The sequence below is a fragment of the Dendrobates tinctorius genome, unplaced genomic scaffold, assembly GCF_039654945.1.
Source record: "Dendrobates tinctorius isolate UK_male_01 unplaced genomic scaffold, ASM3965494v1 ptg000221l, whole genome shotgun sequence".
NCBI lineage: Eukaryota > Metazoa > Chordata > Amphibia > Anura > Dendrobatidae > Dendrobates > Dendrobates tinctorius.
The window spans coordinates 202,606-228,277 of record NW_027361888.1 but is presented as its reverse complement, the minus strand read 5'-3'; the positions used below and the strand labels follow the sequence as shown (position 1 = coordinate 228,277).

The window sequence follows — 25,672 nt, the reverse complement described above, 5'->3', positions numbered from 1 at the left end:
AGTGGAGTTTGTCATGTGCAGTGGCTCCCCCATACCAGACTATCAGAGAGGAACAAATCACAGATCTGATGACAGCATTAAAGAATAAGATCAGCAGATTCTTAGACAAACCATATCTTTTCAGCTGACGCAGGAAGAACATCCTCTGTTGTGCTTTTCTTAAGACAGCATCCACGTTTTTCCCCCATTTAAGATCATGAGAGATGATAACACCAAGGAATTTGGTCTCTGTGACCCTAAGAACCACTTTGTCATGGATGTAGATTGGAAGTATCTCATGTTGATCTTTCCTAAAATCCACAACCATCTCAGCAGTTTTTTTAGTGTTGAGTACAAGATTATTGGCTTTACACCAGTCACATATTCTTTCCACCTCACTCCGATACAAGTCTTCAGCATTTCCACTAATGAGACCAATCAGTGTCATATCATCGGCAAATTTCAAGATTTTTACTGAGTCTGCTGAAGAGATGCAATCATTCGTACTCACCAAATGCAGCAAAGAGAAAGTCTCTGTAGTGTCCCTTGCACGCCTCATTTTTAGACGTACCATAGGATCAGTACAAATACTACCAAGTCCTACTGCCTCAAGACGGTTCAAGATTATAGTATCGGCTCCCTGATCCCATAATCTGAGAATCCATGCTAACAAAGGTTCTCCTGCTTGCTGCCTGTTCCTGGTAGCTAATTCTGTTAATTCTCCGGCCGTATAATTCCTAGTTTCCTCGGTCATTGAAGCTTCTGCTCCTGTAGCTGCGTTTCCTGCATCCATCCTATCTCCACTACGCTGTGTGACTTCTCTCCTAGTTTTAGTAGTCACAATCGGTCTGGCTTGCTTTTCTTCCTCATCTGTCTCACAGCCATCCCATTCTAGCAAATCTGACCATTTCTCACGTGCAATCAAGGTTCTAATCTGTGCAGTACAAATATCTGACACTGGCCGCTGTCTCCTCCTGCGCCTATTCTTATTCACATTTTTCATTACATAAGCTTCAAAATTCCTTTGCATATTGTCATGCTGTTTCATTTGGTCTCTCAAGGCTGATTGCAAGCTAATCCTTTGCTCTAAAACTGTATGCAGCTCTAAAGGCAAATTGTCTATCTTCTCCTGTATTCTTTGGGACACTTGCACACAGATCCATCCAACGGCTGCTGCAGTTTTCTGCTCTTTTGCATCATACCTTGAGAGATCAAATTTGCCAGCCACATCCTGAGGATTTGATAACCGCTGTCCCTCCATATATTTGTTACATTCCTGTGCCATTGGGGTCCACTTTCCTGGTAACACCCATTCTGGCAAAGATCTGACACTACTCTCAACGGCTTTCCTACTCTTAACAAACTTATTCAATTTTGCAAACATTTTTATTCAAAACAATCCCACTTCTGACACCAATTTGTATTGTAAGGGTTCCAATGGATTGTGATGAATAAGAAAATGCTCACACAAGAATTGAATTTACTAAATTGATTTACTATATAAAGTGATAAGATCAAATAATAAACAATATAAATCTATAAATACATATGCATTAATCAGAAACAGGCATTATTCATACATTACATTATTCAGATAGTCTCATCTCAGTCCTCTCTGGCCTGTCACACCTCTTTCTCTGTCTCTCTCCCTCTGCTAATCAGTACCCTCCTTTTATATGTAAAAACTTCTCTAAAGCCTTTGATGTCCCAAAGTAAGTGTGAGACTTAAACAGTATCTATCCTTGGATGCCAGTGAGACGACCCCCTGAGGCCAAATAGATGAGATTTCACCAGTTGACAATCCATGGGGAAAGTTAACACACCCAATCTAATTATGGCAACGAAGGTCCTTTGTTGGTAGATAAGCGTAAGCCAGTTATTTGCTCTGCTTGGACAATTTGATCATCTGGTTGAAACAAGTTTCAATGACTTGTGAAATATGTTATGGATGGTACCCGCTCATTAAATATGCGCATATTTAATGAGCGGGTACCACGTGACTGCTGAACCAGGAAGAGAGCAGCGCCGACAACATGGAACATGCAGGGGAGTAGCAGAGACAAGCGCCAGGACCCGGTGAGTATGAACGGGGGGGTGGGGAGGCATATTCACCTGTCCCTGCGCTCTGCTGTCTTGCGTCCTCTGCAGTGACATTCAGGTCAGAGAACGCTAATCGTGCTCTCTGCCTGCACAGTCACTGCAGAGCCCGCAACGCTGATGAGCAGGGGGCAGCGACTGAGGGGAGTATACAGTTTTTTTGTTTTTTTGTAAGTGAGGCAGCGGCAGCAGCACCATGATGGGGCCACACACTGTGCAGATAACTGGGGCCACATACTGTGCTGTATAACTGGGGCCACACACTGTGCAGGTAACTGGGGCCACATACTGTGCATCATGACTGGGGCCACATACTGTGCATCATGACTGGGGCCACATACTGTGCATCATAACTGGGGCCACTCACTGTGCATCATAACTGGGGCCACATACTGTGCATCATAACTGGGGCCACTTACTGTGCATCATACCTGGGGCCACTCACTGTGCAGTTTAACTGGGGCCACATACTGTGCATCATAACTGGGGCCACTCACTGTGCATCATAACTGGGGCCACTCACTGTGCTGTATAACTGGGGCCACACACTGTGCAGGTAACTGGGGCCACTCACTGTGCATCATAACTGGGGCCACACATTGTGAATCATAACTGGGGCCACATACTGTGCATCATAACTGGAGCCACACACTGTGCATCATAACTGGGGCCACTCATTGTGCATCATAACTGGGGCCACTCACTGTGCATCATAACTGGGGCCACTCACTGTGCATCATAACTGGGGCCACTCACTATGCATCATAACTGGGGCCACTCACTATGCATCATAACTGGGGCCACTCACTGTGCATCATAACTGGGGCCACTCACTGTGCATTATAACTGGGGCCACTCACTGTGCATCATAACTGGGGCCACACACTGTGCAGATAACTGGGGCCACACACTACAGATAACTGGGGCCACTCACTGTGCACCCTCGGCTTATACACGAGTCAATACGTTTTCCCAGTTTTTTGTGGCAAAATTAGGGGGGTTGGCTTATACTCGAGTATATATGGTACTCACCAAATCTCTGGTACCCAAAATACCTGGATGACCAGCCAATGCGGAGCAATGAACTTCAGACATCACTCTTTCTCCACTGGTCAGGAACATACAATTTTCCCATAGGGCAACGCTCCTGTTTTCTCCACCTCTCCTCAGTCTCGTGATATTCCTGATCATCTGGCCAATTTTTCTGGGATTGTCAAGCCACTGACTGATCTGACCAAGAAGGGAGCTGATGTGCCGAATTGGGGCTGGTGATTCTGTTATGAATGGGTCACCGAGGAGTAAAAACAAAACAAGCTCGTCTCAGAAAACCAGAAAGGTTGGTAACTATGCAGATTGCAGATCCCTGATCATAACCACACAACTAGCAGCAGTCGTGGAGCGTTCCTACGATGAATCTAGACGCCTCGTCACAACTGGAGAACTAAATAAGCCTAAAGCAAGAAAAGGGGAAATCTAACTGCCCCAGAGCAGACCCCAAAGGAAAGACAGCCCCCACACATGTATTGATGGTGAGAAAAGATGAAAACACAAACACAGGCAGGAAAAATAGGCTGAGCAAATGATGGGGCCCACACTAACTAGAAAGGATAGGAAAGACACTGTCTGCAATCTGCCAAAAACCCTACAAAAATAATGTCCAACACTTCTGATAACAAAATTAACCCTGAAGTCACTAGACTTCTCCCACTATATCAGCACTCTGAAATATTCTGAGACAGACCAAAAAGAGGCCAATCTAATAAGGGACAGAAAAAGCAAATTGGCAAATACAGATGAATAAGAGAGGAAATTCAGCACAGCCCCAGTCGGGGCTGGCTGGCCTCATAAAAAACTGAATAGACCAACAAAGTCAAGTGTGAACATTAGCAAAAGACTTAGCTTGAGATGACTGGAACAGAGCTGAAAACCAAGACCTGAGAAGCCAGAAGTATCACCAGCACCAGAATAGGGCGTCGGCTGTCTTAAATCCAGTCAGAGATTCCAGAGATCCAATCGCTGTCCTCATCATCAGGTGGCAGATCTCCACCACTTAAATCAACCTCACTAACTCCTGTCACCACCAGAGGGAGAACGGAAGGAGAACTCCCAACTGGTAGACCAGACAATGAGTTCACAACACACCCCCATATCCACCCTCTGTATACGCACCCCCATAGCCATCCTCTATAGTATATGCAACCCCATAGCCACCCTCTGTATATGCAGCCTTATAGCCACCCTCTGTATATGTAGCCTTATAGACATCCTCTGTATATGCACCCCCATAGCCACCCTCTGTATATGCACCTCCATAGCCACCCTGTATAAGCTGTTATGATTGAGTCACCGTAGGAGGCAAAAATAGAAATGCTAGCTAAGTCCAGAAAACCAGAGAAGTTGGCAGCTATCGGATTGCAGACCCCTGAACCTATCAACACAACTAGCAGTAGCCGTGAGGGGGGGCTCCTACGATGCCCTAGGCCCCTCGATCACAGCCGGAGGACTACATAGCCTAAAGACAGAAAGGGAAATCTAAACTGCCCCAGAGCAGACCCCAAAGCAAAAGGCAGCCCCCCACATATAATGACGGTGAAGCAAGAAGAAAGAACAAAACACAGACAGAAAGATAGACTGAGCAAAGATGGGGCCCATGCTAGGTTAGATAGGAAAGGACAGGAAGGCTGCTGTCTGCAATCCGTGAAAAACCCTATGAAAATAAGAGCCAACAAACTGACAGTAAAAAAGGCCCTGAAGACGCTAGGCTTCAAAAAAGCTATGTCAGTACTCAGGAATATTCTGAAGACAGAGCAACAGGCAAAAGGAGATTCAGCTCACCCCAGCAGGGAATGGCAGAATCCAGAAAAGCAAGGAAAACAAAACACTAATGCAAAAAGGCAAAGCAGAAATCTTAGCTTTAGATGAGCAGGAATCAGACTGGTTTCCTAGAAGTCCACAGAGAAATCACCCGCAGGCCAGAAGGGCGTCGGCAGCCTTATATCCAGTCATTAACTCCACTCAGCCAGTCATCATCATCAGCCCCAGGTGTTTGACAATCAGACTCACTACCTTTCTTCACCAGAAGAGGGAGTTCCTCGGGCCTCAGTAGTGAAGGGGAAAATTAACTCACAACAGTACCTCCCCCTTGAGGAGGGGTCACCGAACCCTCAACCACGCCACCAGGGCGATCAGGGTGAGCCCGATGAAAGGCACGCACCAATCTTTTGGCATGAATATCAGAGGCAGAGACCCAGGAAATATCCTCCTGACCATAACCCTTCCACTTAACCAAATACTGGAGTCTCCGTCTAGCCAGATGGGAATCCAGTACTTTCTCTACCTCATATTCTATGTTACCTTCAACCATTACAGGGTCTGGAGGTGCAACCCCCGGAACAACAGGTTCAACAAACCTCTTCAACAAAGATTTATGGAACACATTATGGATTTTAAATGTGACAGGAAGAGTCAAACGAAAAGAGACCGGATTAATAATCTCCAAAATCTTGTAAGGTCCAATAAATCTAGGCTTAAACTTAGGAGAAGCCACCTTCATAGCAATATTTTTTGATGATAACCACACCATATCACCAACCTTAAATTGGGGACCAATCAGGCCCGGATTGGCAATATAACCAACCGGGCATTTTCCCGCTGGGCCGCTGTCACGTGGGCCGCGGGCGGCAGCGCCGATCATCTGGCCGCTTGCCAGCTGCTGCGGCCACTGTTGCTCCTGCCGCCGGCCCTCTGCGGGCACGGCGGTGATAGTTTCCAAGTTCCTCCCGCACTGCAGGGAGATAAGCCGCCACTCACCCCCCCCTCGCACCCCATCCTCGCCTTAGCATGAGACCCCCTCCCCCCCGCAGCCACTCACAGCGTCGCACTCGCTTGACTGCTTGCTCTGTTCGCAGGACCTGTGATGAGGTCACAGGAGGGGAGGAGTCAGGGGGTCACATGATCAGGAGCCTTTGTCCAGACCCTCGATCATGTCACCCCTGACTCCGCCCCTCCTGTGACCTCATCACAGGTCCTGTGCGCTCAGCCTTGCCTCTACCGTCTGCAAGACTCTGCTTTGCTGTTGTCATGGTGCTGGTTGAGGTAAGTATGTGTGGGGTCAGGATTTACAGTGTGGATGTAGCAGAGCTGTGTGTGTATGAGGTGAACGGAGCGGAGCCGTGTGTGTACGAGGTGTACGGAGCGGAGCCATGTGTACAAGGTGTACGGAGCGGAGCCGCGTGTGTATGAGGTGTACGGAGCGGAGCCGCATGTGTATGAGGTGTACGGAGCGGAGCCGCGTGTGTGCGAGGTGTACGGAGCGGAGCCGCGTGTGTACGAGGTGTACGGAGCGGAGCCGTGTGTGTACGAGGTGTACGGAGCGGAGCCGTGTGTGTACGAGATGTACGGAGCAGAGCCCTGTGTGTACGAGGTGTACGGAGCGGAGCCGCGTGTCTACGAGGTGTACGGAGAGGAGCCGCGCGTGTATGAGGTGTACGGAGAGGAGCCGCGCGTGTACGAGGTGTACGGAGAGGAGCCGCGTGTGTATGAGGTGTACGGAGAGGAGCCACGCGTGTACGAGGTGTACGAAGAGGAGCCGCGCGTGTACGAGGTGTACGGAGAGGAGCCACGCGTGTACGAGGTGGACAGAGTGGAGCCGTGTGTGTATGAAGTGGAGCCATATGTGTACGGGATGTACGGAGCGGAGCCAAGTGTGTAAAAAGCATACAAAGCGGGCTTTTCCCACGGACACAGGAGTACATGGCGGAGCCCCGAGGAGCATTTTAAAACACACACATGACGTTCCACCTGAAGTGATGTGCTGGAAGCTGACCGGAAATTAGATAATTTCTTGAGGAGATTGTGACAGAACCAGGAATGCTTCAGATCCATCACCGTGTCCTCCTCCGACAGCGCAGACAGCAGGATCGCCTTGGAATCGGGGATGCCGGCCATGTGAGCGGATCATGATAGGTCCTGCACCGGGAGGCTCAGGTGGGCACTACAATGGGAGCCGGGCTGCTATAGTATCTTTGTAGAATCTTTCTTTATTTCTTTCTCTCTTTTTCTTTCTCTCTCTGTTCTTTCTTCCCCTCTTTCTTTTTCTTTCCTCTCTCTCTGTTCTTTCTTTCTTTTCTTTCCCCTCTTTCTTTCTCTGTCTCTCACTGTTCTTTCTTTGTCTCTCACTGTTCTTTCTTTCTTTCCCCTTTCTTTCTCGCTCTCTGTTTTCTTTTTTCTCTCTCTCTCTGTTTTCTCTCTTCCTTAGTACCAGTCAGTGTGCCCATAATGCCAGCCACTGTGCCCTCAGTACCAGTCAGTGTGATCAGCAGTGCTAAATGGGTGCGATTAGGTGTGGACATGGGTGTGACTATTTGTGAAATGGGTGTGGCTGGGCGTGGCCAAAATTTGTGCGCCGCAGTCTTTGTCCATCTTTCCCTTCTTCAAAAGTTGGGAGGTATGATAGGGGCGGCTATGACCAGGTGGTCTGGTTGCCCAATGGATAGCAGTTCTGCCAGGAATTCTGTAATCATGCATACAAAAGGGGACAGAGATTTGGGAGGAGTACTGTACCTAAAAGCAATAAATAGGACTGAGCTGAAATACTGGGCACAGCTGTGACTACATGTTATATAGTCGTGTTAATCTCCTCTCACTTCTTGTAAACTACAAGTGTACAAAGATATTATATAGTCACCATGTGACTAGTGGGCCTGTGTAACTTCAAATGCCAGGGCTGAATTTTAGTCCCAGTCCGGCCCTGGGACCAATGGTCCTATGTCGGTTGGAAAACCGCTGGGCCTTTTCCTGGGAGAGAGATAACTTATCCACCACTTGGTCCCAGATCTGGTGCATTCTCTCCACCACAGTGTCAACCCCTGGGCAGGCAGAGGGCTCCACCTGCCCTGAAGAAAATCGAGGATGAAACCCAAAGTTACAAAAAAAAGGAGACATCAAAGTGGCAGAACTAGCTCTATTATTTAAAGCAAATTCGGCCAAGGACAAAAATGAAACCCAATCATCCTGATCAGCAGAAATAAAACATCTCAAAAATGACTCCAAGGTCTGGTTTGTTCTCTCTGTCTGCCCTTTGGCCTGAGGGTGAAAAGCAGAGGAGAAGGACAACTGAATTCCCAGCTTGGAACAGAAAGTTCTCCAAAATCTAGACACAAACTGGACTCCTCTGTCAGATACAATGTTCTCAGGAATCCCGTGCAAGCGAACCACCTGTTGTAAAAACAGGGGCACCAATTCAGAGGAAGACGGCAACTTAGGGAGTGGTACAAGATGAACCATCTTAGAGAACCTATCACAAATCACCCAAATAACAGTCATCCTTTGAGAGATAGGCATATCAGAGATGAAATCCATTGAAATATGGGTCCATGGCCTCTTGGGGACAGGCAAAGGCATCAACAACCCACTAGAGCGAGAACATTTAGACCGGGAGCATGTCCCACAGGACTGCACAAAATTCCTGACATCACGAGACAAGGAGGGCCACCAAAAAGACCGACTCACCAGATCTCTAGTACCAAAAATACCTGGATGACCAGCCAAAGTAGAGCAATGAACTTCGGACATCACTCTCTTCTTCCACTGGTCAGGAACATACAACCTTCCACTGGGACAACGCTCAGGTTTGTCCTCCTGGAACTCTTCCAGAGCACGTCTCAAATCGGGCGAGACGGCAGAAAGAACTACCCCTTCGCCTAAGATGGTAGCAGGCTTGGTCACCACAGGAGAATCAGCAAAGAAGCTCCTAGAGAGGGCGTCAGCCTTGACATTCTTAGTTCCAGGAAGAAAAGAAACCACAAAATCAAAACGTGTAAAAAACAAGGCCCACCTAGCCTGTCTAGGGTTCAAGCGCTTAGCCGACTCTAGGTAAATCAAATTCTTGTGGTCAGTGAGGACCACGACTTGATGCTTAGCTCCCTCCAACCAATGTCTCCACTCCTCAAATGCCCATTTCATGGCTAACAGTTCCCGATTCCCCACATCATAGTTACGTTCAGATGGAGAGAACTTTCGGGAAAAGAAAGCACAGGGATTCATTTTAGATGTTACAGGATCCTTTTGGGACAAAACAGCTCCTGCACCAATCTCAGAAGCATCCACCTCTACCTGGAACGGAAGACATCAGTGAGACATCAGGTTGCCGCAAAACCGGGGTGGAGGTGAATCTTCGCTTCAGCTCCTGAAAGGAAGAAACAGCCTCCGGAGACCAATTTAACACATCAGCACCCTTCTTAGTCAAATCAGTCAATGGCTTGGCAATACTAGAAAATTTTGCTATAAATTTCAGATAAAAATTAGCAAAACCCAAAAACTTCTGGAGGGCCTTCAAAGAAGTGGGCTGAACCCAATCGTAAATGGCCTGTACCTTGGCCGGGTCCATTTCAATAGTTGACGGGGACAAAATAAATCCCAAAAAAGAAATCCTCTGTACTCCAAAAAGGCATTTAGATCCTTTGACAAACAGGGAATTCTCCCTCAAGATCCGGAACACAGTCCGAATATGTTCCACATGAGAATCCCAATCCTTGGAGAAGATCAAAATATCATCCAGATAGATAATCAAAAATTTATCGACAAAATCTCGGAAAATATCGTTCATGAAGCACTGGAAGACAGAAGGGGCATTAGTGAGCCCAAAAGGCATCACCAGGTACTCAAAATGTCCCTCCGGAGTATTAAACGCCATCTTCCATTCATCCCCATGCTTAATGCGAATAAGATTATACGCCCCCCTGAGGTCAAGCTTGGTAAACCAGCAAGCACCTTTAACTCTGGAGAATAGATCAGAAATCAGGGGTAACGGATACTGATATTTAACAGCAATTTTGTTGAGAGCACGATAATCAATACAAGGTCTTAATGATCCATCCTTTTTGGCTACAAAAAAAAAACCGGCACCTAAGGGTGACGAGGATGGTCTAATATGACCCTTCTCCAACGCCTCCTTAATATAGGATCGCATAGCCTCGTGCTCGGGTACAGATAAATTGAAGAGCCGACCCTTGGGAAATTTACACCCCGGGCTCAGTTCAATAGCACAGTCATAACTCCTATGAGGAGGCAGAGACGCAGACTCATTCTCACTAAATACATCATAAAAGTCCGCCAAATAATCAGGAACATCATGCGACTGAGGAGAGGTGGAAAACACCGGAGCCTCACTAAGGGCACACAGACAACCCCAACTCACCACAGACACAGATTTCCAATCCAAAACTGGATTATGAATTTGTAACCAGGGAAACCCCAGAACAATAGTATTTTGCAGATTATGTAACACCAAAAACCTGCAATTTTCTTGATGGTCTGGGGCGACCCGCATTACCACCTGGGTCCAAAACTGAGGTTTATTTTTAGCCAAAGGAGTAGCATCAATCCCCCTCAAAGGGATAGGCGTCTGCAGAGGTGTCATCGGAAATCCACAACGTTTAGCAAAATCCAAGTCCATTAGGTTTAGAGCTGCTCCCGAATCCACAAAAGCCTTGGCGGAAAATGTGGACAGGGAGCAGATCAGAGTAATAGCCAGAAGAAACTTAGGTTGAACACCACCAACAGAAAACGTGTGTGCAAAGCGTTTCTCGCGTTTAGGACAGACAGAAATAATATGCGAGGCATCTCCACAGAAAAAACACAACTTATTACGCCTTCTGAACTCCTGACGCTGCTCTCTGGAAAAAACTCTATCACATTGCATAGGTTCAGACATCTGTTCAACAGGTGGCAACACCTCTCGTGCAGCTCTGCGTTCGCGTAAACGCCGATCAACCTGAATGGCTAAAGACATAGAATCGTCAAGACCAGAGGGAACAGGAAATCCCACCATAGTATCTTTTATGGCTTCTGACAACCCCTTCCGAAAGAGAGCAGCCAGCCCACTTTCGGAATTTTTGACAGTACAATTCTGCAGAATCACGACCCTGGTTCAATGCCAACAGGGTCTTTTCAGCCTGATCAATGGCATTAGGTTCGTCATACAACAACCCCAAGGCCTGAAAAAATGCATTCACATTAGTCAGAATAGGATCATCTGGTTTCAAAGAAAACGCCCAATCCTGGGGATCGCCACGCAGCAAAGAGATGACAATTTTAACCTGCTGCGCGGAGCTCCCTGACGAGTTAGGCTTCAAGGCAAAAAATAATTTACAATTATTTTTGAAATTCAAAAATTTAGACCGATCCCCAAAAAATACATCAGGTACAGGAATCTTTGGTTCAGCAGCATGTGAATGAGCAAGGTAGGCGGAAATTCCCCGCACTTCCGCAGCGAGCTGCTCCACACGATCAGACAATTGCTTTATCTCCATTGAGAGAAAAAAAAATTCCCCCTACGGCCTCAGAGATATAGAGGAAAAAATATACACACTTTTTTTTTTTTTTTATACAATTCTTTCCTGCTATTGAGTACCCTAGAATCTGCGGTAGGGCGGGTGATTCTGTTATGATTGAGTCACCGTAGGAGGCAAAAATAGAAATGCTAGCTAAGTCCAGAGAACCAGAGAAGTTCTCAGCTCTCGGATTGCAGACCCCTGAACCTATCAACACAACTAGCAGTAGCCGTGGGGGGCTCCTACGATGCCCTAGGCCCCTCGATCACAGCCGGAGGACTACATAGTCTAAAGACAGAAAGGGAAATCTAAACTTCCCCAGAGCAGACCCCAAAGCAAAAGGCAGCCCCCCACATATAATGACGGTGAAGCAAGAAGAAAGAACAAAACACAGACAGAAAGATAGACTGAGCAAAGATGGGGCCCACGCTAGGTTAGATAGGAAAGGACAGGAAGGCTGCTGTCTGCAATCCGTGAACAACCCTATGAAAATAAGAGCCAACAAACTGACAGTAAAAAAGGCCCTGAAGACGCTAGGTTTCAACAAAGCTATGTCAGTACTCAGGAATATTCTGAAGACAGAGCAACAGGCAAAAGGAGATTCAGCTCACCCCAGCAGGGAATGGCAGAATCCAGAAAAGCAAGGAAAACAAAACACTAATGCAAAAAGGCAAAGCAGAAATCTTAGCTTTAGATGAGCAGGAATCAGACTGGTTTCCTAGAAGTCCACAGAGAAATCACCCGCAGGCCAGAAGGGCATCGGCAGCCTTATATCCAGTCATTAACTCCACTCAGCCAGTCATCATCATCAGCCCCAGGTGTTTGACAATCAGGCTCACTACCTTTCTTCACCAGAAGAGGGAGTTCCTCGGGCCTCAGTAGTGAAGGGGAAAATGAACTCTCAACAATAAGCACCCCCATAGCCACCCTCTGTATATGCACCCTCATAGCCACCCTCTGTATATGCACCTCCATAGCCACCCTCTGTATATGCACCTCCATAGCCACCCTCTGTATATGCACCTCCATAGCCACCCTCTGTATATGCACCCTCATAGCCACCCTCTGTATATGCACCCTCATAGCCACCCTCTGTATATGCACCTCCATAACCACCCTCTGTATATGCACCCTCATAGCCACCCTCTGTATATGCACCCCATAGCTATCCTCTATAGTATATGCAACCCCATAGACACCCTCTGTATATGCACCCCCATAGTCACCCTCTGTATATGCACCCCCATAGTCACCCTCTGTATATGCACCCCCATAGCCACCCTCTGTATATGCACCTCCATAGCCACCCTCTGTATATGCACCCCCATAGCCACCCTCATAGCCACCCTCTGTATATGCACCTCCATAGCCACCCTCTGTATATGCACCCCCATAGCCACCCTCTGTATATGCACCCCATAGCCACCCTCTGTATATGCACCCCCATAGCCACCCTCTGTATATGCACCCCCATAGCCATCCTCTGTATATGCACCCCCATAGCCATCCTCTGTATATGCACCCCTATAGCCATCCTCTGTATATGCACCCCATAGCCACCCTCTGTATATGCACCTCCATAGCCACCCTCTGTATATGCACCCCCATAGCCATCCTCTGTATATGCACCCCCATAGCCATCCTCTGTATATTCACCCTCATAGACACCCTCTGTATATGCACCTCCATAGCCACCCTCTGTATATGCACCCCCATAGCCACCCTCTGTATATGCACCCCCATAGCCACCCTCTGTATATGCACCCCCATAGTCACCCTCTGTACATGCACCCCCATAGCCATCCTCTGTATATGCACCCCCATAGCCACCCTCTGCATATGCACCAGTTGCCATGGCTTCAACCTTTTTCTACCGACAGCTCACCTTTATTCTGAAATGCCCCTCTAGTGTGCCTAACCTTATCTACGGGCGGCCACACGTAGCAAGTCAGAGCGAGCCTGCCAAGCTGTAGCGGGAAGGCTCCTTGCCTCTCACCCGGTAGACCTACAGGATGTAACGAGAAGGCTCTCACCCATTAGATCAGCTGACTAGAATAGGAATAGGCCTTTTACCTTCCAGCCCAGCTCCATGGATTGTGGGAAGGCTACTTTAACTTAGACAGCTCATCTTTCTTTTGAAATGCTCTTCTGTGTGTCTGGACCTCTGTCTTACAGCCCACACATAGCAAGTCAGAGTGAGCCTGCCAAGGTGTATCCAGAGGGCTCCTTGCCCTCTCCTCATCCACAACAAGAAAACCTGCTGACTAAAGTAAGAAGGCCCAGGTGTGATAGGCCTCTGACCTACTTTATCAGCCATACAGTCGGCTACCTCCTTTGCTGATACACAATTTGCTATACAAATCAATCACACAACTAGAAGCGGGTTCAAACACATTAATGACCAAACAATCACTTACAATTTCCTCCTAAATTAGGCACCATATTTTACTTTCAACTTCCACAATTTCTTTCCATTTCAATTAAGTACTGTTGCTTTAAAATGCACAAATCTTACAGCGAGCCTTTCAGAACCACAAAGAATCTGAGCGCCGCTCTGTGAATCCTCTCATTAGACACTCAGCAGAGATAAGACGAGAGGAGCGAGAGAAGGGGAGAAGAGAAAGTGTGCAGCGCCATCCTTCCCCCTCCCATCAGAATGTAGTGTCCTTCAACTAACAGAATGCCATAGCTCTTTAGACTTAATCAAAATCAATTTCTACAAGAAAAACTCAAAATCACGGGATTTCAATGTAAGAGCAGATAACTGTATAATGTGAGTAACCACGTCTTGCCCTTTTATGGCCAAATGCATTCAGGAAACTTTACAATGTAATGCCACATATAACACGAGCTATATCATTACTCAATTCATTCAGTCTCAGATGTAGATTTGAAATATCTATAACGCATCTGTCCGGGATTCCCCCACAACTAGAAAGGTCACAAATCTCTTGACACAAAATGATGTGTGATGATTCATTCATATTGTCATTTGATTTTACAAAGAGAAGATAACAAAAATCCCTTATCTCAATTACCGTATTTTCCGCTTTGTAAGACGCACTTTTTTTCCCCAAAATTTGGGGGGAAAACAGGGGTGCGTCTTACAAAGCGGACATGCCTTACCTAGGCTGTGATCGGGGGCGTCCGGCGGTTGCTGGCCGCTGCTGCGGGTGTGTCCGGTGCCGCGTTGTGTGCCCGTCGATGCCCGGGGCTCTGCCAACATTGTGCGACAGGCCAGAGCCCCGGCATTTCCTCGGTTCCCTGTGTGCCGGTAAAAAGATGGCCGCCGGCGCGTGCGCAGATGAGATCTCGGGACCCAGTTCTCGAGAGATGAGATTTGAAATCTCATCTCTCGAGAGCTGGGTCCCGAGATCCCATCTGCGCACGCGCCGGCGGCCATTTTCCCTGGGTTCCCTGTGTGCGCGCGGTGGTGCCTGCAAAAAAATGGCCGCCGCGCGTGCGCAGATGAGATCTCGGGACCCAGTTCTCGAGAGATGAGATTTGAAATCTCATCTCTCGAGAGCTGGGTCCCGAGATCCCATCTGCGCACGCGCCGGCGGCCATTTTCCCTGGGTTCCCTGTGTGCGCGCAGTGGTGCCTGCAAAAAAATGGCCGCCGCGCGTGCGCAGATGAGATCTCGGGACCCAGTTCTCGAGAGATGAGATTTGAAATCTCATCTCTCGAGAGCTGGGTCCCGAGATCCCATCTGCGCACGCGCCGGCGGCCATTTTTTTTTTTTTTACCGGCACTTCAGCGCACGTATACAGGGAACTGAGGAAATGCTGGGGCTCTGGTCTGTCGAACAATGTCGGCAGAGCCCCGGGCATCGATGGGCACACAACGCCGCACCGGAGGCACCCGCAGCACCGGCCTCCAACCGCCGGACAAGTGGAGAAACCTGACACCAGCACAAGACTCTGCAGCAGCAACGGCACACATCGGAGCCCCCCTCATCCCTGAATGCGGCCTGCAGCATCACTCCACGCCTGCCTCCTCCAGCAGCGAGCCTGGGACCCCGCTACACCGCAGCCACCAACCCTGGTAAGCAATAAGATGCAAGGATTATAAGAGGCACCACCATTTTATTAAAAAATATTTTTTTCTTATTTTTCTCCTCAAAAATTGTGGTGCGTCTTATAATCCGGAGCGTCTTATAAAGCGAAAAATACGGTACTCATCTCTCATTTCATTCGGAGGTTCTCATAGACATATATACAAGGATTCACACAGCCTGCGTATCCTGCACTTTGGATTTGACACCTTAACCTGCAGCCGTGTCCACTGACACTCTGAGAACACCAAAGCCAACTTCTTAAGCAACAGGAATCAATGAAAACCTGAGCAACCAAAAACCACAGCCCTATACAAAATAGAGCCTCATATGATTTACTGAAAATCCAAAATAGACGCTGCACAGAGTCTATCCCAGACTTTGTGATACACAGTACACCAGTACACGACCAGTTAGTATATTAGTATATTGCCAGAACAGATTAACAGATAATACAGATGACAATTATTATCTTATTACTCTATTATTCAACTCTCATACGGACATACTCACCGCTCACTGGTGATGTGGGTTATTTTTGAACCGTGTTTGTACAGTCTTACCCAGAGATAAGTAGAGATTAGAGTTGAGCGACTTTGGTCGGATCGGGTTTCGTGAAACCCGAATGAAACAAAATAAGTTTCAGATGAAACTCGTCCGACTAGAGCAAAAAAAGTCGGAGTTTCGTCCGACTTTTATTTCCCATTGACTTGCATTGGGGTCGGGTTTCGGACGAAACTCCGACTTTTTTTGCTCTAGTCGGACGAGTTTCATCTGAAACTTATTTTGTTTCATTCGGGTTTCACGAAACCCGATCCGACCAAAGTCGCTCAACTCTAGTAGAGATCCTTAGAGAGGTTGCAAATGCAAAATCAGTGTAAGAATAAAAGTTCTCACCTGCTGCAGCCGGGATTCTGCATTTTCAACCTCCCAGGAAACTCCCACATATGGATTCCGAATAGGCTGGTCTCCACACGGTCCCCGTTGGGCATCAAAACTGTCGTAGCTGCTTTTTGTTCTGACCAAGCGTCAGATCTTGCCAGATCACCAGTGAGGCCAGAGTACGAGGTTTCGCCCTTCTGTTCACAAGCGCTTGGAGACAAAGAGACTCAACACACATGCAGTGGTCAAATCACTTTATCTGACGTAATGCAGCAAAAGGCAATATTTTTATACCATTTACAACAATATGTGGCTCTATGGAGCTCATTTGACCCCCACCATCACCTCAGGGTCGTACCTTGTTTACAATGTACCCAGAACATGTTGTTGAGAACAAATATGATAACAAGTATAGTTTCCTTGAAGACAGAGACTAATACTCTACATAAGAATAACACATAGCAATAATAGGAAAAAAGGCATTTGAAGTCTTAAAGGTAATTAAAGGGATATAAAAGCAAACCATTAACTCTTCTATATCATACACAGGACCTCTGTATATAGTATACAATGTATAGTGTCAGTGTACAGGTAACACACTAACTCACCAGTGATGTCTCTAGGTGAAGTCCTTCATCCTTGTTTTTCTTCATCCAGCACAGATCGCCATCACTTCTTCCAGCCAGCACTCGTCTCTGCAGGAAATAACAGTTATCTAGAGCTCCGCTTGCAGAACACATTATTTATTTTTTCCCAACTACTACATTACACCACATGAATAAAAAAGGCGACAGTGTCGCTCTGCACAGTACAGGACCGCCCCCCCATTTAAAACAGTATACTCAAAAAATTAAATACATCACTGCAGTAATAATATCCCTTAATTTACCACTATGGTAATAATATCCGCCCTTCCTGACACCTGTGTGTCTCATTCCTGGCTTTAGCCATATGTTCTCCCATCCCGCCCTCATGAGTGTCCATTCTTCCCCATATGATCTCCATTGTATCCATCCTGCCCCATGATCCTGTGTGATCTGTCTCCAACCCTGCCCCATCTGTCTCCAATCATGCCCCGTATCTCCATTCTGCCCGTCTCCAGCATTCTGCCCCAGTCTCCAGCATTCTGCCCCAGTCTCCAGCTCTCTGCCCCAGTCTCCAGCTCTCTGCTCCAGTCCAGCATTCTGCCCCATGTTCAGCATTCTGCCCCATGTTCAGCATTCTGCCCCATGTTCAGCATTCTGCCCCATGTTCAGCATTCTGCCCCATGTCCAGCATTTTGCCCCATGTTCAGCATTCTGCTCCAGTCCAGCATTCTGCCCCAGTCTCCAGCATTCTGCCCCAGTCTCCAGCATTCTGCCCCAGTACAGCATTCTGCCCCAGTTCAGCATTCTGCCCCAGTCCAGCATTCTGCCCCATGTCCAGCATTCTGCCCCAGTATCCAGCATTCTGCCCCAGTATCCAGCATTCTGCCCCAGTATCCAGCATTCTGCCCCATATCCAGCATTCTGCCCCAGTCAAGCATTCTTCCCCATGTTCAGAATTCTGCCCCAGTCTCCAGCATTCTGCCCCAGTCCAGCATTCTGCCCCAGCACACAGCATTTTGCCCCAACACTTTGCCCCAATCCAGCATTCTGTCCCAGCACCCAGCATTTTGCCCCAAATCCAGCATTCTGCCCCAGTTAAGCATTCTGCCCCAGTCCAGCATTCTGCCTCATGTTAAGCATTCTGCCCCAGTCTCCAGCATTCTGCTCCATGTCCAGCATTCTGCCCCAGTCCAGCATTCTGCCCCATGTTCACTATTCTGCCCCAGTCCAGCATTCTGCCCCATGTTAACCATTCTGCCCCAGTCCAGCATTCTGCCCCATATTAAGCATTCTGCCCCAGTCCAGCATTCTGCCCCCCGGATCGCCGCTGTCAGAAAAAAAACAAAACAATTTCTCCTTACATGGCCGCGTTCCAGTGGCGGGCGACGCTCGCACTCCCTCCACGCTGCAGCGCGCTCTAGCCGGCGACTGACACTAACGTCACATGCCGGCGAGGTGCACGCTGCTGCTGACGTCAGCTGCCAGCCTCTGATTGGCTTGTGGCTGCCGTGGCTGTTAACTATTGACGTGCGGGCCGCCGGGCCCGCATGTCAATAGCGTTTAACTGCCACTGCGCCGAGGGCCCGGTTTAGCTGCCGATAGGGGCCCAGTGAGCAGAGGAGACCAGGCCCGATGCGGGCCCCCTCTGCCCTCCGGGCCCCATACGCCAGTCAGGGCAGTAATGCCCAGATGGCGGCCCTGCATGTATCATGTTAACCGAAACAGTCAGAAAACTAGCTCCATATTGGCAGATCCCAGACCTCAAACTATATACTGTGTAAGTTTATAAGCCACTCCAGTGTCGAGAATAGATAGTATGTGAAAATACAGTATATACCACTCAGGGAACACTTATCTTTCAGAGATAATTTCCATATTCATACTAAATAATGGCACAGATCTCCCAGACATTATGGTTGCACATATCCCTAGTCTTTATAACGATATTGCACTCATTCCCTGACAGACCGCAGCATGGCCATTAGTTAGAAGCTTCTAATGATCTTTGGAGCAGGTAAGTTTTCCCTGAGTGGTACATATTGGGCCGTCTGAAGACTGAGTTTAGTCTAGGACAATTTGTCTGCACTACTAATTAACAGCTGTTACAATCCCACCAAGGACAACATCTGCAAGGAGTTTGTATGTTCTCCCCTTGTTTGCGTGGGTTTCCTCTGGGTACTCCAGTTTCCTCCCACATTCCAAAAACATACTGATAGAAAATGTAGATTGTGTGCCCCATCGGGGACAGCGATGATAATGTGTGCAAGCTGTAAAGCGCTGCAGAATATGTTAGCGCTATATAAAAATAAAGATTATTATTAAGATTATACCAAACTAGGGCAGTCCCTATAGGAGAAAAATCGCAAGAATTATACTGTATTGTCACATACTATCTATTCCTGACACTGGAGGGGCTTATAAACTTACGAAGTATATAGTTTGAGGTCTAGGATCTGCCAAAATGTGGCTAGTTTTCTGACTGTTTCGGATAACATGATTTTAGCTTTTTTTGTCTAGTCTCGCTTGAATATAGGTCAATATTAAATACTCTCCTGATGAGTCGCGTTTGGTGAGGTCGATGAAGCACGTAGAAATGAGAGCCTTGGACAGTGAGTGTGTATACGTCATCTCACCCACTGAACTTTGGGTACATGTTTTTTCTATTAGTCACCTTCTGACTAACCTTCAGGGGGTGAATTATGGGTATAGTTTTACATTTGGAATTAATAAAGTTTACTTTTATCCTTTTTTCAGCAAAAATGAGGAATGACAAGAGACAACCCATTTAAGAAGATTCTATTTTGGTTAAAACTATTCAAACATTATGGACATAAAAAAGGCTTCTCCCCTATGTGACGTCTCTGATGTTTATTAACAGTTGATTTCCAAGTAAAATATTTCCCACATTAAGAAAATGAAAAAGGCTTCTCCTCTGTGTGAGGTCTCTGATGTCTAACAAGAAGCGCTTTCCGGTTAAAACATTTCCCACATTCTAAACAGGAGAAACGGCTTCTCCCAATGTGTGCTCTTTGATGGCGATCAAGATCTATTTTCCATTTAAAACATTTTCCACATTCTGAACATGAATATGGCTTCTCTGCTGTGTGAATTCTCTCATGTGTAACAAGACTTGAATTCTGAGTAGAACATTTCAACATTCTAAACATCAAAAAGGCTTCTCTCCTGTGTGAGTTCTTTGGTGAGTAAGAAGCAGTGATTTATGTGCAAAACATTTCCCACATTCTGAACATCAAAAATGCTTCTCTCCTGTGTGAGTTCTCTGGTGTTTTACAAAATGTGATTTCTGCTTAAAACATTTCCCACATTCTGAACAGGAAAAAGGCTTCTCCCCTGTGTGTGTTCTATGGTGAGTAACAAAATTTGATTTATCTGCAAAGCATTTCCCACATTCTGAACAGGAAAAAGGCTTCTCCCCTGTGTGAGTTCTCTTGTGAGTAACAAGCAGTGATTTACATGCAAAACATTTCCCACATTCTGAACAGGAAAAAGGCTTCTCCCCTGTGTGAGTTCTATGGTGTTTTACAAAATGTGATTTCTGCTTAAAACATTTCCCACATTCTGAACAGGAAAAAGGCTTCTCCCCTGTGTGAGTTCTCTGGTGAATAACAAGCAGTGATTTACGTGCAAAACATTTCCCACATTCTGAACATGAAAAATGCTTCTCCCCTGTGTGATTTCTCTGGTGATTAACCAAAATTGATTTCTGGTTAAAACATTTCCCACATTCTGAACAGGAAAAAGGCTTCTCCCCTGTGTGAATTCTCTGGTGTTTAACAAAAGTTGATTTCTGGTTAAAACATTTCCCACATTCTGAACAGGAAAAAGGCTTCTCCCCTGTGTGAGTTCTCTGGTGAGTAACAAGCATTGATTTACGTGCAAAACATTTCCCACAATCTGAACAGGAAAAAGGCTTCTCCCCTGTGTGAGTTCTCTGGTGTTTAACAAAATGTGATTTGTGGTTAAAACATTTCCCACATTCTGAACAGGAAAAAGGCTTCTCCCCCATGTGAGTTCTATGGTGAGTAACACAATTTGATTTATCTGCAAAACATTTCCCACATTCTGAACAGGAAAAAGTCTTCTCCCCTGTGTGAATTCTCTGGTGTTTAACAAAAGTTGATTTCTGGTTAAAACATTTCCCACATTCTGAACAGGAAAAAGGCTTCTCCCTCGTGTGAATTTTATGTTGAATAACCAAATTTAATTTCTGGTTAAAACATTTCCCACAATCTGAACAGGAAAAAGGCTTCTCCCCTGTGTGAGTTCTATAGTGAGTAACCAAATCTGATTTCTGGTTAAAACATTTCCCACATTCTGAACAGGAAAATGACTTCTTTGCTTTAGGAGCAGTTTGTTTTTTAATGCCTCTTTTGTGACTTTGATTTTCCTTAGTAGTCAGTAATGAATCAGAAGATGGGACCTGTTTCATAGGATCAGATGACAGATCTTTGCTGTGAATGGATGATGATATATCTGGAGTAATAGCATTCACTTCAGTTGTATCTTGTAGGATCTCAAGATCATCAGATTTAAAAATTGAAGATGTCAGCTGTCCCTCTGATCTCCTGGTGCAGTCATCTGCTAAGATAGAAACAATTTTTTTAATAAAATATCATTGAGTTTTATATTTTTGAACATTTCTACTTAAAGAAGTTGTCCACCACTATAACTTTTTTTTCATAAATCTTGCCATTATGTGCCAGTAAAAACATCCACTGTGTTTATATTAGCAATATTACCTTTTATCATGCTCTAGAAGCACATTTTCTGTGCTGGCTCCAGCTCTCATCGGGTTAATCGACAACTTCCTTTCTCCCGACTTACTGTGCTCTAATACTACAAGTTACATGATGCATTGCACTGGCCTGTAAGCCAGCACCTAGCACACCCACTCCAAAACACACCCAAACCCCTCCCTCCTCTCTCTTCAATCTGAAGCATCTTATTGTAAGGGTCTGTGCACACGTTGTGGATTCTACTGTGGATCCGCAGTGGATTTGGCCCTGCGGATCCACAGCAGATTCTCTTGCGTTGTACAGTACCATTATAGTCAATGTAAAACAAAAACCGCTGTGCACATGGTGCAGAAAATCCGCAGCATAAACGCTGAGAGTTCATTACTGCAGAATGTCGGATTCCGCAGCGTTTTACACCTGTTCCATTATAAGAATCCGCAGGTGTCAAAAAGCAGGTGAAAGTCACACAAAATCTGCAGGTAAGACGCCAGTCATTTTACCTGCGGATTTAACAAAATCTGCATGGAAAAATCCACAGCACAATCCGCCACGGGTTCACATAAAACACACTGCAAGCATCATGAGCGCACACACGCAGGAGCGTGCACAGACACAGACGTTCTTAATAATAAGTCCCCGTGTACACACCGTTATAGTGCTGAGAGCTATAAGGCTGTGTGCACACCGGGCGGATTCCAGGGCGGATCATTCCACACAGAATCTGCAGCTCTTGGCAGAAAATGCAGGTGCGTTATTGATGCGTTTTTCATGTGTTTTTCACATGCGGATTTGTCTGCGTTTTTGCAAGCTAAATAAAGATGTCATTTAACAAAAAATGATTTGTGATGTCATTTCTGTCCAACCTCCTCTTTTACACTTGTCCAACCCACACTACATTACACACCGATAGATAGAGGATAGAAAAAAAGATAGATAGATATGGGATAGATAGATATGGGATAGATAGATATGGGATAGATAGATCCATATATCTATCTATAGATAGATCCATATATCTATCTATAGATATATCCATAGATATAGCCATGGATATTTCCATAGATATTTTATTTCCATAGATATTTCTATATATATATATATATATATATATATATATATATATATATATATATATATATATATCCATAGATATATCCATATTTATTAATGAACAATATTTCATTTAAAAAAAAATAAGAAATAAAAAAAATGGCGTGGGCTCCTGCACAATTTCCTTTGCCATAGGGGGAAAGCCGATGGCCGGGGGCCAATATTTGTAGCCTGGGAAGGGGATAATACCCATGGCCTTTTCCCAGGCTATGAATATCAGCTGGCAGCTGTCTGCATGTCCTTTACTGGCTATTAAAATAGGGGACCCCCAAAAAAATGACGTGGGGTCCCCCTAAATTTTATAGCCAGAAAGGCAACACAGACAGTTTCGGGCTGATATTCATAGCATAGGAAGGGTCCATGGATATTGGACCCCCCTGGTTACAAATACCAGCCCACAGTCGCCCCAAAAATGGCGCATCTATAAGATGTGCCAATTCTGGCACTTATCCCCTCTCTTCCCACTCCCGTGTAGCAGTGGGATATGGGGTAATAAGGGATTAATGTCACCTTGGTATTGGAAAATGACATTAAGCTCGGTTAATAATGGACAGGTGTCAATAAGACGCCTATCCATTATTAATCTTATAGTAATAAAGGGTTAAAAAACACACACACATAAGAATAAAGTATTTTAATGAAATAAAACACAACATGGAATTCATATTTTTTTTGCACGCCCAGATCCAAGCGATGCCCTTGGTCTCCTGTATTAAAAAGTAATAAAATAAACAAACAAACCGTATACTCCCTGTCCGACACAGTCCAATTAATAACAAGTGTCCCACGATGATCTCCCCTACAGAACAGTGACATCAGGGGACTGGGCCTCCCAGTGATGAACTGACAGGAGACAATGGCTCCTGCAGTGCATCACTGAGGTTACATGAGTTCAGGCTCTCACTTTGCAGCAATGCTGCATGAGAATTAGGATTAGGGTTAGGGCTATGGTTACGGGATCTCTTTCCCGGTGGTGGAGGGATACACAGCGGAGGATTACCTCTGCCTGTCATTTCATTGCTGGGGTCCCTGGAGAGAGGTCACATCAGCTAATGCAACTGCTCTATATGGGAGATAGTCTTGGGACCCTCATTATTATCTGGACTACAGCGGAAAGGTGAGTATAGGTTGCTTTATTATTTTATTACAGGAGATCGATGCCCGCAGACCCCCGCATGGCCTGTCCACCAACCTGCACAGCCAGCAGACAGCCCACAGATCCCCGCACGGCCCGTCCACTCCCCGCATAGCCAGCAGACAGCCTGCAGACCCTTGCACTGCACACACAGCAGCCCGCAGACACCCGTACGGCCTGTCCACCCCTTGCACAGCTGACAGACAGCCCGTCCACCCCCCCGCACAGCCCCGTCCACCCCCTGCACAATCCCATCACTCTTGATGGGTGAGGAGACAGATGCTGCAGAGTGATGGGGCTGTGACGTGTGGTGCAGCACCGCCCACACACTGCTGTGACTCTTGATGAGTGACAGCAGTGTGTTGATGCTGGGTCACACCTGCTGATGATGTCACATCAATTTCCAGAGTCAGGAAATTGACATGACATCAGCAGATGTTAGCGGCAGCTGCAGCCTGGGGGTCACGTGACCTGGAATCAGCTGCCCGCATGACGCCGCTCACAGGCAGAATTGGCAACGCAATGTAATTACAAAAATCATTAGGGGCCCCAGGGGGATATAATGGGGGGTTACAAAAAGTAGTGGACAACCCCTTTAAATTGTCCATAAAAATGGCAAGCTATGTAAAAACCTTTAATTATTTACCAAGACAATGACAGCTCACAGTCTAATAGAAAACCTTGTTGGATGAACCAGTAGTGTGTGGTGTTCAACTGTTTGTTCATTCTGCCTCCCAAATATCAAATAAAAAGAAAAACAGATAAGGCAGGTTAGTTAGGGTTAGTGTTGGGGCTAAAGTTAGGGTTTATTCTGAAGTTAGGGGTAGGGTAAAGAATTAGGCTTTTCTCCATTGTTTCCCCAATAATTTGGTCACGTCAGTCACGTCGTAGCTTTGTATTTACCGTGTTTCCCCGAAAGTAGGACCCCCCCGAAAGTAAGACAGGATGGGGGTTACGGGGGGGGGTCCTTCAATGTAAGGCCTCCCCCGAATGTAAGGCAGGGTTGGGGGCCGCTGTGAAATGTAAGGCCCTTACCTTTGGGCCACCGCTGTCCCCCATTGGGTCCCCAGGCTCCAGAGGTGTCCTCAGGTGCAGCTGGGCGGGTCCAGCACTCATGGGGTTAACTCGCCGTGTTAACCCCACAATCCGCCCAGCTCAACAGCTCATTGGCCGCCCCTGTTCCCCACGTCACCGCCGGCCCCCGGCTCGAGCACTGATTGGTCCAGCAGCTCGGGCTGTAATTGGCCGCCCCAGCCCCACGTCACCGCTGTTTCCCTGCTGATTGGCACAGCGTTCCCTGCAGCACAGGCCTTCCGCACCCACAGCCGCACCGCAGAGGAAAACGTCCAGCATTTAAAAACCAAGTAGGGAAACATGTACTGTATAGGGTATGGGGCTGTGTGCAGTGGGATACGGCACTGTTATGGGGTGTGGGGCTGTGTGCAGTGGGATACGGCACTGTTATGGGGTGTGGGGCTGTGTGCAGTGGGATACGGCACTGTTATGGGGTGTGGGGCTGTGTGCAGTGGGATACGGCACTGTTATGGGGTGTGGGGCTGTGTGCAGTGGGATACGGCACTGTTATGGGGTATAACAGCATGTTAATAAATGTTAATTTATTGGTTAAAAGGAAATTGTCATTTTTTTTCGGCTAATGTAAGACCTCCCCCGAAAGTAAGACAGGGTGGGACTTTTTGGGGTAAAATTAATGTAAGACAGAGTCTTACTTTCGGGGAAAC

General features: G+C 46.6%; 1 protein-coding gene across 1 annotated transcript in view; it reads right to left on the bottom strand.

Annotated features, from left to right (window-relative positions):
* Positions 1-19,710: 19,710 nt before the first annotated feature.
* The window catches only part of LOC141058940 (uncharacterized), a 106,623-nt gene continuing 100,661 nt past the window's right edge, over positions 19,711-25,672 (bottom strand). Inside the window, exon 7 of the mRNA XM_073555153.1 lies at positions 19,711-21,533. Within this exon, the coding sequence (XP_073411254.1) occupies positions 20,182-21,533 (1,352 nt within the window). The 3' untranslated portion in view covers positions 19,711-20,181. The remainder of the gene's footprint in view (positions 21,534-25,672) is intronic.